At 49.5% G+C, this 19,497-nt stretch overlaps 1 protein-coding gene across 2 annotated transcripts in view; it reads right to left on the bottom strand.

The window, feature by feature from the left end:
* The window catches only part of LOC135236573 (rho GTPase-activating protein 42), a 79,861-nt gene that overhangs the window by 44,158 nt on the left and 16,206 nt on the right, over positions 1-19,497 (bottom strand). For both annotated transcript variants that reach the window (XM_064303026.1, XM_064303027.1), the window contains exons 2-3: positions 16,753-16,848; positions 12,024-12,085 (exon numbers count right to left, since the gene is read on the bottom strand). In XM_064303026.1, the coding sequence (XP_064159096.1) occupies positions 12,024-12,085; positions 16,753-16,848 (158 nt within the window). The remainder of the gene's footprint in view (positions 1-12,023; positions 12,086-16,752; positions 16,849-19,497) is intronic.

Here is a 19,497-nt window from a genome sequence, read left to right as displayed (position 1 = left end):
AGTCTGCATCATGTCTTTGGACTGTGGGAGGAAACCCACGCGGACACGGGAAGAACATGCAAACACCACACAGAAAGGCCAAGGACCTTCTTGCTGTGAAGCGACATGTGCTACCCACTGCACCATCGTGTCGCCCTCTCAATGGTCTCGTAATAACACTTCTTCTGATGCATGCACAATGTAGGTTTTTAGTATTAAAGTACATTTTTACACATTTAGTTGTCCTTTGTGAGTTTTCTTATGGCTTAAGCTCAACGGGCCTAAGCTTGGACTCAGAGCTTCCAAAGTACTGCCCGGAGAAAAAAGTCTTCCTGAGTGAAGCCAGAAGAGATCAATTAGTGAAACTCGGGGGTGAGATTCCTTACTGATGGGAAAATAACCAGAACCAGAGCTAGAAACCCAGAGCATTACCACGTGGTGTCACGTTCTGGACCTGAACATCCATAGAAATCTACAGTCATTTCCTCTAGCTGGGTGGGTCAGGGTTTGGAGTTCAAACAGACCCACACCATGGATTCCAAACTCTCGTTTCACATCACTATAAAAATACACCAAAATATACACCAGTATTTCTCAGTTAGGTCAAACAAAACGATTCGCTCCTTCTGTGTAAAACAAAACAAAACAAACAAGGCGTTTAAACAAACTGTCAGACATCTGTTACAATTAGGTAAAGATTTAAAAATATAAATAGAGAGATTACGTTGCACTGTGGGGTCTTTAACGCTGGTTCTGAAACAGTCATCTGTCTGATGAAAACAAGGCAGTTTGAAAAGTCTGTTGGTCTGGTTCTCATATACCAGATGCACCGTATGGCATATGACTGTGATTACAGAACAGGTTGTTTTCGAACCAGGATGCTGATTGGCTGAGCTGGCATTCTACACAGCGTTGTGAATTCATTACATTGACAGTTATTCAAACGGCCCGTTTGCAAACAGTATGACTCCGCGCACGAACCGTTACGTACGAAATAATATTACAAAATAAATAATGTTGTGTCATAAATTAGTTGTTTCTCTATGTTTTATAACGGTTTTATAAAAGCGATACGGCACTTCATCATGAATACAGTCACAGCTACAGGGGGTTGCTGGCCCTCCGCTTCGAGAGTCGAGACTCAAGACTCCCATATAGACCATATTGACGATACAGCCTGGCCTCTCGCACCGATACAGCCTGGCCTCTCGCACCGATACAGCCTGGCCCCTCGCACCGATACAGCCTGGCCCCTCGCACCGATACAGCCTGGCCCCTCGCACCGATACAGCCTGGCCTCTCGCACCGATACAGCCTGGCCTCTCGCACCGATACAGCCTGGCCTCTCGCACCGATACAGCCTGGCCTCTCGCACCGATACAGCCTGGCCTCTCGCACCGATACAGCCTGGCCTCTCGCACCGATACAGCCTGGCCTCTCGCACCGATACAGCCTGGCCTCTCGCACCGATACAGCCTGGCCCTCTCGCACGTACAGCCTGGCCTCTCGCACCGATACAGCCTGGCCTCTCGCACCGATACAGCCTGGCCCTCGCACCGATACAGCGCTCTCCACCGTACAGCCTGGCCTCTCGCACCGATACAGCCTGGCCCTCGCACCGATACAGCCTGGCCCCTCGCACCGATACAGCCTGGCCTCTCGCACCGATACAGCCTGGCCTCTCGCACCGATACAGCCTGGCCCCTCGCACCGATACAGCCTGGCCCCTCGCACCGATACAGCCTGGCCCCTCGCACCGATACAGCCTGGCCCCTCGCACCGATACAGCCTGGCCTCTCGCACCGATACAGCCTGGCCCCTCGCACCGATACAGCCTGGCCTCTCGCACCGATACAGCCTGGCCTCTCGCACCGATACAGCACAACCCCTCGCACCGATACAGCCTGGGCCTCTCGCACCGATACAGCCCGGCCTCTCGCACCGATACAGCCTGGCCTCTCGCACCGATACAGCCTGGCCTCTCGCACCGATACAGCCTGGCCTCTCGCACCGATACAGCCTGGCCTCTCGCACCGATACAGCCTGGCCTCTCGCACCGATACAGCCTGGCCTCTCGCACCGATACAGCCTGGCCTCTCGCACCGATACAGCCTGGCCTCGCACGATAGCCTGGCCTCGCACCGATACAGCCTGGCCTCTCGCACCGATACAGCCTGGCCCTCGCACTCCGCACCGATACAGCCTGGCCTCTCGCACCGATACAGCCTGGCCTCTCGCACCGATACAGCCTGGCCTCTCGCACCGATACAGCCTGGCCTCTCGCACCGATACAGCCTGGCCTCTCGCACCGATACAGCCTGGCCCTCGCACCGATACAGCCTGGCCCCTCGCACCGATACAGCCTTGGCCCCTCGCACCGATACAGCGGCCTGCCCTCGCACCGATACAGCCTGGCCTCTCGCACCGATACAGCCTGGCCTCTCGCACCGATACAGCCTGGCCTCTCGCACCGATACAGCACACCCTCGCACCGATACAGCCTGGCCTCTCGCAACACGATACAACAGCCTGGCCCCTCGCACCGATACAGCCTGGCCTCTCGCACCGATACAGCCTGGCCTCTCGCACCGATACAGCCTGGCCTCTCGCCCGATACAGCCTGCCCCTCGCACCGATACAGCCTGGCCTCTCGCCCGAGTCAGCGCCTGCACGATACAGCCTGGCCTCTCGCACCGATACAGCCTGGCCTCTCGCACCGATACAGCCTGGCCTCTCGCACCGATACAGCCTGGCCTCTCGCACCGATACAGCCTGCTTGAAGTCGTGCGGCCTCTCGCACCGATACAGCCTGGCCCTCGCAACCGATACAGCCTGGCCTCTCGCACCGATACAGCCTGGCCTCTCGCACCGATACAGCCTGGCCTCTCGCACCGATACAGCCTGGCCTCTCGCACCGATACAGCCTGGCCTCTCGCACCGATACAGCCTGGCCTCTCGCACCGATACAGCCTGGCCTCTCGCACCGATACAGCCTGGCCTCTCGCACCGATACAGCCTGGCCTCTCGCACCGATACAGCCTGGCCTCTCGAACCGATACAGCCTGGCCTCTCGCACCGATACAGCCTGGCCTCTCGCACCGATACAGCCTGGCCTCTCGCACCGATACAGCCTGGCCTCTCGCACCGATACAGCCTGGCCTCTCGCACCGATACAGCCTGGCCTCTCGCACCGATACAGCCTGGCCTCTCGCACCGATACAGCCTGGCCTCTCGCACCGATACAGCCTGGCCCCTCGCACCGATACAGCCTGGCCTCTCGCACCGATACAGCCTGGCCTCTCGCACCGATACAGCCTGGCCTCTCGCACCGATACAGCCTGGCCCCTCGCACCGATACAGCCTGGCCCTCGCAACCGATACAGCCTGGCCTCTCGCACCGATACAGCCTGGCCTCTCGCACCGATACAGCCTGGCCTCTCGCACCGATACAGCCTGGCCTCTCGCACCGATACAGCCTGGCCCTCGCACCGATACAGCCTGGCCCCTCGCACCGATACAGCCTGGCCTCTCGCACCGATACAGCTGGCCTCTCGCCCCGATACAGCCTGGCCTCTCGCACCGATACAGCCTGGCCTCTCGCACCGATACAGCACGGCCCCTCGCACCGATACAGCCTGGCCTCTCGCACCGATACAGCCTGGCCCCTCGCACCGATACAGCCTGGCCTCTCGCACCGATACAGCCTGGCCTCTCGCACCGATACAGCCTGGCCTCTCGCACCGATACAGCCTGGCCTCTCGCACCGATACAGCACTGGCCTCTCGCACCGATACAGCCGGCCTCTCGCACCGATACAGCACGGCCTCTCGCACCGATACAGCCTGGCCTCTCGCACCGATACAGCACGGCCCCTCGCACCGATACAGCCTGGCCTCTCGCACCGATACAGCCTGGCCCCTCGCACCGATACAGCCTGGCCTCTCGCACCGATACAGCACGGCCTCTCGCACCGATACAGCCTGGCCTCTCGCACCGATACAGCCTGGCCTCTCGCACCGATACAGCCTGGCCTCTCGCACCGATACAGCCTGGCCTCTCGCACCGATACAGCCTGGCCTCTCGCACCGATACAGCCTGGCCTCTCGCACCGATACAGCCTGGCCTCTCGCACCGATACAGCCTGGCCTCTCGCCCCGATACAGCCTGGCCCCTCAAACCGATACAGCCTGGCCTCTCGCACCGATACAGCCTGGCCTCTCGCACCGATACAGCCTGGCCTCTCGCACCGATACAGCCTGGCCTCTCGCACCGATACAGCCTGGCCTCTCGCACCGATACAGCCTGGCCTCTCGCACCGATACAGCACGGCCCCTCGTGCCGTACCGCTAAAATGCTAAACTGCCGTTAGCCGGATCAAAGCCTGCGAGCGTTGCCAGCTCTAATCGGGGAAAAGGGAATAAAACGAGTGGAGAGCGGAACGCTGTTGGCAGTTGGGTGGCACTGAAGCGAATGGGAAAGGGGCTCGCAGTTCTAACATTGGTTCGGCTCCCAGCAGGGACCCCACCGCTACACCCTCGAGGACAGTACTTAACCCAAATTGTTGAACAAACCGTAGAAAATGAAATAAAATAAATGCCATGTGACAACATTTTTTTTCCCAAGCAACTTGGCAGAAGAAAAGGACAGATAATTAGCAAACTAGGCCTGCAGTTTCATTTCCTGCAGACAGTGAGCCAAGTTCTCTCAATCATAGAATTTTACGATCACATCTTCCATCCATCCATCCATTATCTATACCCGCTTATCCTAAGCAGGTTTGTGGGGGGAGCCTATCCCAGCATGCATTGGGCAAGAAGCAGGAATACACCCTGGACAGACCACCAATCTATCGCAGGGCACACAACCCACTGCCTATGGGCAATTTAGAGTCTCCAATTAGCCTAACCTGCATGCCTTTGGACTGTGGGAGGAAACCAGAGTACCCGGAGGAAACTGATGACATCATCAATGATGTAAAATTTCAGTAAAACCCATAGTGTCAGATTTCACTTGACAATACTGACAGATATGCAGTGTCATGTCACTATATCACTGTGTCTACTCACTATTTTGGGACAATCTGCCATTGTTCAAATTTGTTTCAGTCTAAATATCAATCTGCTGTTATGACAGGCGTTCACAGGAATGACTGACAGCTGCATCAATAAAACAGATTCTAATGTATAATGAAATAATGATGATGCTGTAATTAGTAGCATTCTATCATTTGTCAGATAAAAAAATCTAACAAAAACAGAACAAAGTTCCTTTCATATCTCCCTACTCACGTAATCGCTGGCTTGGTCTCATCTGAGCATTTCGGAAAAATAAGTTCCACATGCCTCGTCAAACCCCATACATCTCCTGTCCAAAATCACCACAGGCCGTAAATTTCTGTGTGTAGATTCTGCATGAATCTACACACAGAATGGAATGAGACTGAAATAGCTACGTGAGTAAGATCTATCCAGCTATCTATCCAGATCTATCAAACCAGTTTAGTGCTTCTAATGGGCCAGTGCTGGGAGAGAGCTCATTTAAAACAGGAAAGGCCTCTGAAAATATCCCAGACCGCCTTTGGCTATTTTAACACAGCAGACACTGCACGGCTAGGCCTAATTGGAGCCAGCAACAGCTTCCAGTTTTTTTGCTAATTTTTATGAGGGTTTGGAAAGGAAACCCATGATGAAGTTGTGTGTGCTGACAAGCATGGGAAGCCAGTGAAGCCAGGAGCTGCTATTTCTCACACTGCTGTCTACAAATTGAGCTTGCATGCATATATACACACACACACACACACACACATGCAGACGCATGAAAACACACACGCACGCGCACACATGCATGCACAAACATTCATACACACACGCACACACACATGTGCATGCACACACACATATGCAGACATACGCAGACACACACACGTTGCGTGCATGCACACACACATATGCAGACATACGCAGACACACACAAACACACACACATATGCAGACACACACAAACACACACACATATGCAGACATATGCAGACACGCACACACACATATGCAGACATACGCAGACACACACACATATGCAGACATACGCAGACACACACAAACACACACACATATGCAGACACACACAAACACACACACATATGCAGACATATGCAGACACACACAAACACACACACATATGCAGACATTTGCAGATACGCACACACACATATGCAGACACACACAAACACACACACAGAGAAAGATACTCCATGTGTAGTTTATGAGGCAATCATTGCCATGGCGGGTTGACAGGTGGGGGGATGTGTGCAGATACAGAATCACCCCAGAGGTCTGGAGCATTTCCATCCCTGCGAGATGCTGGAGCCAAATGTGCATCAGCACATCAGCACTGGCACTGTCGATACCAGACTGCCGGCCCCATCCATACACGGGAAAACTGCCTTAACACAGGATAAGCCACTCAGCAGCTCCCCCTCACCCCCTCCCCGAGAGCACAGTTTAAAACTGTTTAATGGTTGTTAATGGGGGGGGGGGGGGTTCATAGTGAATCACAGCATAGCACAAACACAGATTCAAAAGGCAACCCAGATACTCAGCTCCTTATTTTTTAACACAGAAAGTTCTGTCTCACTTTTGTCGAAGACCACACATTTCCGCTGTGAAAGTTCATTAAGACGCATGACCAAGGAACTCCTGTAACCAATCTGAACCCCTCTGTAGTAACAAAAAGGGAGGGGAGAAGCATCTGGGTGTCTGGTAAATCTATAAAATCTGTGGCACTAATTGCCAGACCCAGATCCTTTCTGGGTCTTTCTCCAGTGGAGAGGGAACAGGGAGAGACAGCCCTCCATTGCAAATTTCACATTGAGCAGACCCACACGTCACAGCGCACAACAAAAACGGGTACGAAGCCAATCCCACAGGCCGGGGGGGGGGGGGGAGGGCAGAGAGGTAATTTACAGAGGAGGGGGGGGGGACAGGACAATCACACCTGGGCCAATCACTGCACTGTGTTTTTTAAAGGGCACTGGGGGGGTGGTGATGTTAATTAGACTAAATAAACACGACTAAACGAGACATCAATCATCTTTAGGGGAGTCGGCCTGACAGCGTCTGGTGTGCGAGGAGACCGTTCAGAACGCAGAGGGCCGTTACATCACGGTCGGCATGGCGATGGATCTTTCACTCAGATCGCTCGCCGGTGTCTCTTTAGCGTGGCTCTGGTAACCTTGGGAACAAGCCCCTCCCTCCTCCGCTTTCCGTCAACCCCGAACCTGGCACAGAGGGCACCAACAAACTGGGGCTGGGGAGAAATCAAATGTTCACGTGCCAACCCCCCCCCCCCCTCACTTCCAGCATCACTCTCACTCAGCCTGGCTGGAACATGATTAAGACAGGGCTGCCCAACTCTGTTCCTGGCAATCTACCATCCTGCAGCTTTTCACTCCAACCCTAACGAAGCCACACCTCATTCAGCAGCTAGAGATATCGTTGAGCTGCTAATTAGTAGAATCAGGTGTGCCAATTTAGCGTTGAAATGAAAACCTGGAGGACGGTAGATCTGGGTTGGGAACAGGGTTGGCCAGCCCTGCTTTAGAAGTGCCTCACGCTTCACGTTCACTCTAATGCACCATGACCAGACTATTACCTCATATCACAGTACATCTTGTAGTCATTTCCTTTTTTTTTTTACAAAAAAAAAATGTTTTATTGCTTGACTTGGACAAAAGGCTGCGGTGAGCTCTTCATAACCACGGGGGGTGACCCCCCCCCCCCCCACCCCTCCCATCCGTACCTTTTCTGAAATGCCAGAGAAGTGACACGCACAAGCTCGAAGCACACAGAACCCCTTCTCTGAGCACACACCAGGACGCGTGAAATATCGGACTAGGGGGCGGCATCACGCAGCAGGATTACCGAGTTAGCCGGGATAACTGTGACCAAATGAAACCTGGAACCCTCCCAAATATGGAACGTGGACTGAAGTAAACAGAGCTGTTCCGGGTTTCACACAGTGCAGTTATCCAGCAAACTCAGTGACCCAGCTTCATGATACTGGCCCTTGCTCTGTGAATATACACCATCTCTGAGCAGACACTAGAACATGTGTAATATCAGTCCTGTTCTGTTGCTACACACCATCTCTAAGCAGACACTAGGACGTGTGTAATATCAGTCCTGTTCTGTTGCTACACACCATCTCTGAGCAGACACTAGAACATGTGTAATATCAGTCCTGTTCTGTTGCTACACACCATCTCTAAGCAGACACTAGGACGTGTGTAATATCAGTCCTGTTCTGTTGCTACACACCATCTCTGAGCAGACACTAGAACATGTGTAATATCAGTCCTGTTCTGTTGCTACACACCATCTCTGAGCAGACACTAGGACGTGTGTAATATCAGTCCTGTTCTGTTGCTACACACCATCTCTGAGCAGACACTAGGAGATGTGTAATATCAGTCCTGTGTTGGCCAGTACTGGCATCCTGCCTCTCCAGGACTGGCATCCTGCCAAACCACAGACAATAAAACATTTCAGAGCCGTCGATGGCAGAATTCTTTCCCCCTACCCCGGCGAGGCAGTGGAAGGTTCTGGAAACGGGGGCAGTGCATCATACACGGCACTGTCAGTTAATAAACCACCACATCAGTATGGGGCCCTAATTCAACACATACAGAATTCCATTAGGTGGAGGTTGATGTAGTGCTAGCCTGAGTGAGGGTGTGGGTGTGTAGGTGTGTGTGTGTGTGTTTGCACGCGTGTGTGTGCGCGTGTTAGTGTGTGTGTGTGCGTGCGTGCGTGCGTGTAAGCCTGTGTGTGTATGTGTGTGAGTGTGTGTGTATGTGTGCGTGAGTGCGCGTGTGTGTATGTGTCTGTGTGTGCGTGCGTGCGTGTGTATGTGTCTGTGTGTGTATGTGTCGGAGAGAGAAAGAGAGTGCGTGTGTGTGTGTGTGTGTGTGTGAGAGAGAGAGAAGTGCATGTGTATGCGCGAGAGTGCACGTGCACGTTGCTGTTTGTCTTCGGCCTTTAAAATTAAGTCCAGATGCAGAAAGCAGGGATGAGGTTGGGGAGGGAGGGGGGATGGGGGGGTTTGGGGTCAGATCCGGCTTGTTTGTCACTCCCATTACAGGAAGTGCGGACTCTGTGAAGAGTCCACCTCACCCCTGCAAGAGAAACCTGTAGTCATACCAACACCTGCCCCTCACCTTCCTGCAGTTTTCGTTTTTTTGACCCGAGGTTAACTGCCACTGACTTTTAATAATTTCGTAATCTCTCTTATGCAGGTCACACAATCATTACACGTTGTTCTCGTTGCGACACTTCCACAAATTGTGTTCCCAGAAGATGAGGCAGGCTCTCATCATCTCATTGAGAAGAAAAAAAGAAAAAAATAGAACATTGAGTAAAACATTTTAAATTTCCTTAACACTGTTATTATAATTTTACTCACACTGACATTAAGGCCCCAAAGTCATTAATAAAAGACAAGACATTAAAATTTCAGACTTTGCTCACATGTAAGAAATGATTAGGCCAGGCACTCTGAAACCTACTCTTTGGTGTCTTTTTTTCCCCCTCCATGATATCCAGTAATGAACAAGAAGGAGCTCTGTAATCTGAGAGACCGCTAGCCTGCTTTACGAGGGACAATATTTAGCCTGTTCCTTCCTTCCAGACTCATTTTCCCCCTGCTCCCAAATTTACAGCCCTCGCAAATGGGGAGGGGGGGTGTCTACATGACCTCCCCACACCCCCCTCTCCACCCCCGAAAACAGAGAGCACACTCTGATGGCCTGACCTCCCTCCTCCTCTTCCTTTCATCCCCCTTCCTCTATTCTCTCCTTCCCTCCTTCCAGTCGTTTCCAATAATAAAAAAGGGGAGGGGGCGAGTTGCCACGGATACATCACATCGACAGCCGAGGCTGAAATGAAAGCGATGTCGGCCAGGGCATCTGTGCTTAGGCACCGCGCGCGTCGCTTAAATCATTTCCAGAGTTCTCTGACCCCCTCCGCCCCCCCACCACCAACTTCTGATTTATACCGTCTTCTCCTGGACCCCATCCAGCATTGACTCGGGGGGAACGGCAGACACACGGGTCCTCAAAATGGGACATCGGTGCGGCGCAAACACCGGTTTCGACCGGTTCTCCGTGCTTCTACTCGCGCCTCTGCGTACTCCCCTTCTCTGCCCCCGACGCCGTCGCGCAAAATGTCACGCTAGCGAAATTAGCGAAAGCGGCATCAGCGGCACCAGTGTGGGTGTACCTCTCCCCAGCTACCTTACATTCCGGAGCTTATTGTTCTGTAACACACAACCTTGGGCCTTGTGGCTTTCTTCAGGGACAAATGTCACCGGTTGCCTAGAAACAGGAAGCGAGGATCGTCATGAGCCCGTTTGGAAGGAATGTGGATCTGAGCGATGTCGAGGTCAGGCCCAATGTCGGTTCAAACTGAGCCGATGTAGACGAGAGGGGCTTCTGCCCGGCCACTCTCCAACGGCTGAGAACTTCCCTGTGCTCTAAAGGGAACTGCACCCAAACAGGGCTGGCCCAACCGCTTATCGCCACGCTAAATTCATTAGTTTTCAGCCCATGCAAAAAAAAAATATATATTTAAAAGATAGAAAATAGAGAAATGTACTCGGTGTGGGAATGCTGGCAGTGCTACAGGCTCCAGCGCTTTTCTCAGAAAGGCTCGAACTCTCGAGCCCTGAAATTTCTGCCATACATGGAGAGTAAGCTGGAGCTGGTGTGCTTCGGCTGGAGGAATGTTAGAGGAACGCTAATCTGCTGAAAAATGTCCTCAACTGCAAAAAAAAAAAAAACTAAGTGAAAAAAAAAGGCACCAGGCTTCTAAGAAGATAGAAACCAGGGATGAACGTGTCACCTCCAACGGCTTATTGTTCTTTCCTTTTCTCTTTAATATGGGCTGCTCGTTGTTTTGAATAACTGCGTTCAGCTTGTCAAAACCTGGCTAAATGTGCTGGGAAAGGCACAACCGACCACAGAAGCTTTTACATTAACCTGCAATCAGCTCTGCTGTTGGTAAGCATGGCGGAGGCGGGGCCTGTGCTGTCAGTCAGCCTGTACCCTTTTCTGATTGGTCAGATGGTGTGATGATGAGATGAACGGGGGCCTGGTCTCCTGTGTTACAAGTACAGGCCTGGCCTCAAAGCCTGGTCTTATAAACTACAAACACACATAATCCTTAACCTATACAACCTAAATAAACTACAAACACACATACTCATGAACCTATACAACCTAAATAAACTACAAACACACATACTCATTAACCTATACAACCTAAAGAAACTACAAACACATATACTCATTAACCTATACAACCTAAATAAACTACAAACGCACATACTCATTAACCTATACAACCTAAATGAACTACAAACACACATACTCATGAACCTATACAACCTAAATAAACTACAAACACATATACTCATTAACTTATACAACCTAAAGAAACTACAAACACATATTCTCATTAACCTATACAACCTAAATAAACTACAAACGCACATACTCATGAACCTATACAACCTAAATAAACTACAAACACACATACTCATTAACTTATACAACCTAAAGAGAACCACAAACACATACTCATTAACCTATACAACCTAAATAAACTACAAACACACATACTCATTAACATACAACCTAAATAAACTACAAACACACATACTCATTAACCTATACATCCTAAATAAACTACAAACACACATACTCATTAACCTATACAACCTAAATAAACTACAAACACACATACTCATTAACTATACAACCTAAATAAACTACAAACACACATACTCATTAACCTATACAACCTAAAGAAACTACAAACACACAATAAAAAATAAAAACATGCTCTGCTCCCAGTCTGTACTGAGGCACAGACACTGGTCTGTATGCCACACTACCGGCAGTTTTATCAGCGCAAGTGTGTCTGTAAGCGCGCTGCGCTGAGCATGAGTATCTCATTAATAAAATATCAACTACAACAAAAAGGCCTCACCAGTCGCCTTCTCTCTTCTTCCACTGTACTTAACAGCTGAGAGAACTCCTTGAAAGACTGAGCTGTAAGAAGAAAAGAAAGAAAAATGAATTATTACTCAAACATTTCCTTCAAAGACAGTCCAGGCAGGTCAAACGCTTATGCATGAGAGGAAAAATGTCCACGTAGATATTACAGAGGATGGCGTGAACGGAACAATAAGGTTCACGATATTATGCTTTTAATACTTTCTCCGTCAATCAATCAATCAATCAATCACTTTTAATGACCACACAACCGAGGTCTGTGGAATTTGCTTTCAGTACAGCATGGTGGGTAGTTCAATACAACGGTGTCAGTAACATCAAACATAGACAGATATCAACATTACATTAAACACAATGACTAGCGCACAGACAACAGTGAAAAAATAGTAATGAAAGTGGATGACTCAAAGCAAGAAAGTGTAGTACTTCTGTGTAAAATTACAGCGCAGAGACATATTTTCTGAAAATTAACACTCAAACTACGATAGAGAGACAACCAATGCCCTGCACCGCTTTACTTGTGAATTGGATCAGACGTTTCCAACCTCGCCGTTAATATCAAGGCCTGCTGCAGCCAGACGTTTCAGTGAAGCCACTGAAAATGACTTCAGTGTAGAAGAATGTTAACAACTTAGATACACATCTGAAAAAAACAAGCAAAAAGAAACACAACAGCCATTACAGCCGTAATGATGTCTGGAGATTCAGCTTTCCCGTCCGTGTCACCTGATCAGTGCCTGCAGGGCTTTGCAATCTCCAAGTTCCGCTCGGTGTTTACTGCTCTCGCTGGAGACTGCTAACCTTTCGGTCCGAGAAGTCTTAATGAACCAGGCAGGCACTCAGAAATGTCACACCTCTGTCGTTCAGGGCTTAGTTTAAAAATAAAAAAAGGCTTTGCACACAAGCTACATTTGTTGCATAACTGATAAACAGGCATTTATTTTTTTTATTTATTGCAGGGGAGAAATTTATTGCGTTTTTTGCATGGCATTTTTTTTGGCGAAATAGCCATCGACTGACCATGTGATTTTCTTCCTGCTACACAGTTATGCTTCACGGTTTAGCTTCCGTCTCATCGCCCGTAGGTGTCCACTGCTGTTTAAGAATTCCCCCCTTTTTTCCAATCTGGAGGCCAGATCCCAAAGATCGCATGCCTTGCGCATTTCTGCTGATGCGCGGTAATGAAATTTTTTGAACAGGTGAACGTCCTACCCGGGAGCCGTGTAAGAGGTTCAGCAGAAGCACCCCCACGAGGGCAATTAGTGCCCACAAGTGACAGCACCTCCAGTTCTCCCGCTGCTAGGTCACATGATAGACAATCGCAGTACGGAATGTCCAAGCTGACACATCGGGAGCGTTTCCGTGTCAACTTGGGCGCACGAGAGAGAGAACGCTCGGTGCGTAAACGCGCATCTGGTTGGCTTATGGGATCTGTGGCACCTCTAAGCTGGATCAGACGGGCAAACCGTCTCCACAGCCAGGGGAGGACGGAGGCCCCGCGGCCTTCTATAAATAACCATCCGAAAAACCGCAACTTCCTCCTGTTTCAGTCGCCCTGACCTCTGACCTCCCCGGGGCGGCGGCCCACTCGACCGGGCCGGGTCTCCTTTTTTCGAGAACGGCTGTTTTCGGCTGTCAGGCCCGTCAGGGGCGTCTTCTGGTTAAACTGCCCGCCGACCGACTCGCCGCATTTCAGCCAATCAGAGAGTCAGGATCTGGTAAAACTGCCCGCCGACCGACTCGCCGCATTTCAGCCAATCAGAGAGGCAGGATTCTGTGCCAGAGGACACGTGCTCACCAAGAGGAGAAAACTGCTACCAACAGAACAGCAACTCAGAACAGCAAGGCTAAAGACCAGTCAGTTGCTGAAAAGGTTGTTAGGAGGACTGAATTATACTTGACAGACGGGAAAAATAAGTCGCAGCTATACAGACGCAGCGTTGAAGGACAGCAGCTCTGGGAATTTTATTGTTCGTAACAGAGTTACATTCAACCACGGTGGCGTCATGGAAACACAAACGCCTTCTCTGTTTTTTTATCTGCTTTTAACTGCCATGGGTGTTGTATTGGAGCTGTGCAAAACGTTCATTTTTCAGAATTATAAGAACAGCAGATACTTTATTTGTTTTATTTTATGTACAATAAGTAAACAGATATTGTTAGTAATGACCTTGGGGCCAGATATCACTCTATTCAGATTCACTACTACAGCCACGCTGGTTGTTTTACACCAATAACTATGGCATTTTTGCAAAAAGACAGGAATCGCACTGGCGGCCATCTTACCAGGGCATACTGGCTGTAGCCATTAGCATTCTCTGCAAAGCTCTGCTACACACTGAAACTAACTGCTAAACTTCCCCTCAATTTGAAATACTGCTTCAGTGTTTGTTTGCAACATGACTGTGTGTGCAATGTGCATATATATATATATATATATATATATATACACACACATATACATGTGATTATTCCTTTCCAGTATTTGTAGCTTGTGTCATAAACATTATTTAAATCACCAATATTAAAAGTGTGAAACTGTATTTTTTAAAAATTTATGTTAGCTGGAGGCTATGTTAAAAAAAAAGTAAATAATCCCCATATATTTATTTCTGACTCGTTTCATGTGAAATCTATCCTTAAGCCATTTCCACAGGATCCGTCGTATTTCAGCAGTAATGACTGCAGCAGTGGTCACATTTATGAGGCGAGACGTTGAAAAATATGGCACCAGAGCAGATATCTCGCTGACCTATTCCTCATTCGGAGATTTCAAAAAAAAGTACCTTGGCATTTTGGACTTCTGCACCACTGAAAGTGAAATGGATCCACGCAAGAGTGACCTTAACAAAGACTCTCGAACTTTTTCATCATCCTTTTCTTCTTTTGGTGGGTGGATTGGGTTGGTGGAGTGGGGGGTGGAGGGGCAATTAATATTTTCTATTGCCGTATCAATCTGGCTTTCGCATTGATTTCTGGGTAGCTGCCGTGGGTCTGTGAATGTCACCGAGGGAAGCGGCGCTGAGATCGATACGGGGTCAGGTGACCTCTCCGGGAGCGGGCGGGTTGGCGGTACGTTCGGTGGATGAGTCGGGGGCATCAAAGCAGATCGCCTCATCGCCTCGTCGCCACATCAAGGCGCCCCGCGCTCGCAGTCCCGCTCGGAGTCCCGCCAGGGCTCGGCGGAGCCGGTCAGAGCGCGCGCGGGGGGGGGGGGGGGGGGGTTCGGCGACGACCCCGATTGATTTCAGAACGCAATTACATTTTTCTGCGCCAGAAAAAAAAGTAACGCTGCCCTTTTTCGAGTCGGTCGTACGAGAGATCACAGAGACTAGGCCGTTCACCTGGCAAACTTTTTTCGACGGAGCAGCCACTTTTCAGGGGCCTGTCCCCCCCCACCCCTTCTCCGCCCCCCGCCCGCCGCCCCCCACGCCCCGGGAGGGAAAGCTGTGCGTCGGGTCAAAGCGCAGGTTGCGGTGTAATCACAGAGACGTTTGCTCAGACCGAAACTGCGTAGCCTCCGTCCATCTCCGTCCAATCACAGAAGCAGAGAGGAAGCAAGACGCTCTACCGTTATCGCCAAGATACTCAAAACCCTCAATTACGGATGTTAGAAATGATGACAAAAAGCCAACTCAAATTAGAGCATGCTCAGTCACAATGAGAGAAAACTCCCCCCCCCAAGCACATGGAGACAATAAGACTTCTTTATAACGTGTCGATGCCTGCAGTTTGAGGAATGAAAGCCAACCATTTTAGCTTCAGACCAGGATGATCAGAATAAGAAAAGCATAGACGGCAACAACGTGCAAGCAACAGCTGGCATTATCACACTCATTTCCTGTGGCTCGGAACATTTCTGCAGCAGGTTGCACACAAAGAGAAAAGGAGAAGGAAGACAACTGATAAACAGAAGATGGGGAAAGGCCAGAGAAACTTATCGCTAATTTAAGAGAAGAGGAGGTTTTTTTTTTTCTTCAAAATTCTAAGTCAGTGTTCTAGAACTTTCAATTTACCAGCAGTGATTGTGACATCAGCGTTAGAATGTTCAGTTAAGAAAATTCTAAATACATATTTGTGATCTTACACCTTAATAGGGCTAAATGACTTCACACATGCTGTAACCCCCCCCCCCCCCCCACATACACTTCCACCAGAAAACGCCCAACACTCAGCTGCGTTGACCTTTGACCTTAAACTGCGTCTGTACAGCTTGATGTTTTTATCCCAATGGGATTTTTTGTTCAGTTATTTTTTTTTAAAAGAAAAACATCATTAAAGTAAAGGGCCTCACAATGTTAAACAGCCTTGATTAAACAATGACTAAAAGCCCCCTGATTAAACAATGACTAAACTCCCTGAGAATGGCGTGGGGATCAAGGCCTTGGAAACAGGACTGGGTTTTGTTGAAGAAGTGGTGTCGGCTGCCTGTGTCTGGCCATCGACCCGGCGGTCCTCGAACCCGCACAGGCGATCACTCGGGACAGCCTTTCGTCTGAGAGAGCACCGGTGTAATCCATATTTACCCTGGTGTCACAGGCCACCGCGATCTACAACGGACAACGGGGCCCACAACGTCCCCTGGGACCTCTTACCCAAATACCAAGGAAAAGGTTGTAATTTAGACCGTGACCCGGGGGGCGGGCTGGGGTTGGGAATGGGGGAATGGGGGGGGGGGGGGGGGGGGCGGAGGAGGCGCTCACCGATGCTGATCTCGTCGTCCGTCTCGGCGTCTCCGATGCACTCGAACTGGAACTCCTGCAGCGACTGGGAGAACTTCAGCACGGCCACCGACAGACCTGCGGAGAGACGGAGGAGGGGAGGGGAGGAGGAGGAGGGAGGGGAGGGAGGGGAGGAGGGGAGGGAGGGGAGGGAGGGGAGGGGAGAGAGGGGAGAGGGTTAATGAGCGTTAACGACGGCCTTCCCGCCAAAACGAAGACGAGGCGACGGGACCTCCTTCTTTTTCCCGTTACCGGCTTTCTGGGCCGCGCTCCGTTTTCAGGAGGTCTGCCCATATGAGCGCTCTGCTCTGCGTGTGAATACCAGCAACACAGAGAAATGAACGAATCCTCACATTTACGCCACATTACGATGGGAGTCCAGCATGGGGGTCAGGGAGCTGCTTTTGTGATGCAGTAAGTTTGGTTCTTGGGTTAGGTACTGCAGGTGTGTGCTCTGTAAGTTTGATTCTCAGGTTAGGTACTGCTGGTGTGTAGTCTGTAAGTTTGGTTCTCAGGTTAGGTACTGCTGGTGTGTAGTCTGTAAGTTTGGTTCTCAGGTTAGGTACTGCTGGTGTGTAGTCTGTAAATTTGGTTCTTAGGTTAGGTACTGCTGGTGTGTAGTCTGTAAGTTTGGTTCTTAGGTTAGGTACTGCAGGTGTGTAGTCTGTAAGTTTGGTTCTCAGGTTAGGTACTGCTGGTGTGTAGTCTGTAAGTTTGGTTCTTAGGTTAGGTACTGCTGGTGGGTAGTCTGTAAATTTGGTTCTCAGTTTAGGTACTGCTGGTGGGTAGTCTGTAAATTTCATTCTCAGTTTAGGTACTGCAGGTGTGTAGTCTGTAAATTTCATTCTCAGGTTAGGCACTGCTGGTGTGCACTCTTGTGCTAGGTACTTAATATGAACTGCTTCTGTAAATATCCAGCTGCATCAAACGGATTGTATGCAACAACAAAAAAAAGTAATTTGTGCAAATTGCTGTAGATAGGAGTATCTGCCAAACGCCTTAAATGTAAGAATGCATTGTGCCAAATAGGGTTTAGGGAGATCTTCCTTTTGCGCGATTCTTTCGGTGAAACGGCATTTCATTTTCAGACGAGTCTTTCTGAAAAGCATCGTTCTGAGGCCTTTGCAGCCATACCTGATTACCGCTCATCGATAGGGACTTGAATAGAACTGATTATTTTCAGCGTAAACTGCATGGGGATGACACAGAGAACTCAGAGAAGTGGGAGAGATGAGTGTTCTACTGGGGAAAGCACTAGTACCCCAGAGACCAGTATGCAATCTGTTGCTCTGTGGGCCTTAAGGATGATTAGAGATCTTGAACTGTGTGTTTTCATTGGCTGTGACTGCACATGCTCCAATCTGATTGGCCACGGAGCCGATGAGTTGTCACTGTATGAAGTCACAAGACATTCCTGAGGGTTGATTTTTTTCCCCCCCTGAACTTAAGAGGGTCTCTATGGCTTTTTTAAACTTTGCTTCTGAATTTTGCGTTTGATGGTGGTGTTGTGTAATGGTCAGGGAACTGGGACTGTGATTCAAGTTGTGTGTTCAGTTCCCAGCCGTGGCACTGCCATCGTAATGTATTTAAATATTGTTTAAAGCGCTTTCTCCTTGCCCAGTCAAGATTTGTATATTTGTTGTATATTTCGTTATTTTAATAGTCCAGTCTCGGACCCCAGCTACTGCTGGCTTAATGGGTAATCCTTGCACTCAATACTCTACAGACTGTTTCTCATTTTAGCATTTCACTTTTTACAATAGCTATTTTGTCATTTTTATGTGATGAGTGCAAATTAATAAATCTAATGTAAATCGTACTCCAGAGAAAGGCACTTAAGCCGAACTGCTTATGTAAAAATTCAGCCTCATAAACGCACTGTGTGTAAAAATTCAGCCTCATAAACGCACTGTGTGCTGTGTCAAAATTCAGCAGCATAAATGCACTGTGTGAAAAAATCCAGCCGCATAAATGCACTGTGTGTAAAAGATCAGCCTGTGTGAAGTTTGACTGGAGAAGTGTCTGCTACACGCTGAAATGCAAAACAGTGTTTATTAACAGAGTGATGGGGTGCTATCTCAAAAATCAAAACAAAAAGAACTTAACACCAAATGACGGATGAATGGCATTGTTAAAGTCACAGCGAGAGAGAGCAAAGCACACACACTCTGTTTGATCAAACCACTTTCAGTCAAGCGCACGACTGGCTTTGTGCAGTTATGAATGCGTTCTCTAGTGCTAGGCGCTTATCACATTGTTTAATGGTGCCACTGAGCAAACACACGAGCTTGTCTAGCACAAAACCATCCCCCCGCGGTAAGTTATTAAAAACCCACCAGCGCCCCTCTTCCCGGAGAGCCTGTGGTAGGCGACTGGCATGCGGAAGCAGGTCTTGCCGACACCAGGATTACATTTTTTTTAAAATACACAAGGTGCAAAGAGAGAAACAGAGATCCCACAAAACGACCAGATGACCACCGCAGAAGCACGCCCAGAGTCATCAGATTAACCTCGCTGAGGTTAAGTCAACATACGGAGGTTCCAGGTTGGTCAGGCATACCCCCTGAGAAACAAGGGGAAATTATTGTATGCACGAGGCTCACATTCAATTCTGCGCTTCTGTGTGTGGGCTAAAAGGCTTTCCAAGGAGTCTTGTTGCCATGGTACTTGAGCGCTCAGCTGAATCAAAATGCCTTGCGCTTATTTAGAAGATAACGGGATCGAGAT

The sequence above is a fragment of the Anguilla rostrata genome, chromosome 12 (genome assembly GCF_018555375.3).
Source record: "Anguilla rostrata isolate EN2019 chromosome 12, ASM1855537v3, whole genome shotgun sequence".
Classification (NCBI taxonomy): Eukaryota; Metazoa; Chordata; class Actinopteri; order Anguilliformes; family Anguillidae; genus Anguilla; species Anguilla rostrata.
This window is presented reverse-complemented; position numbering and strand designations above follow the sequence as displayed.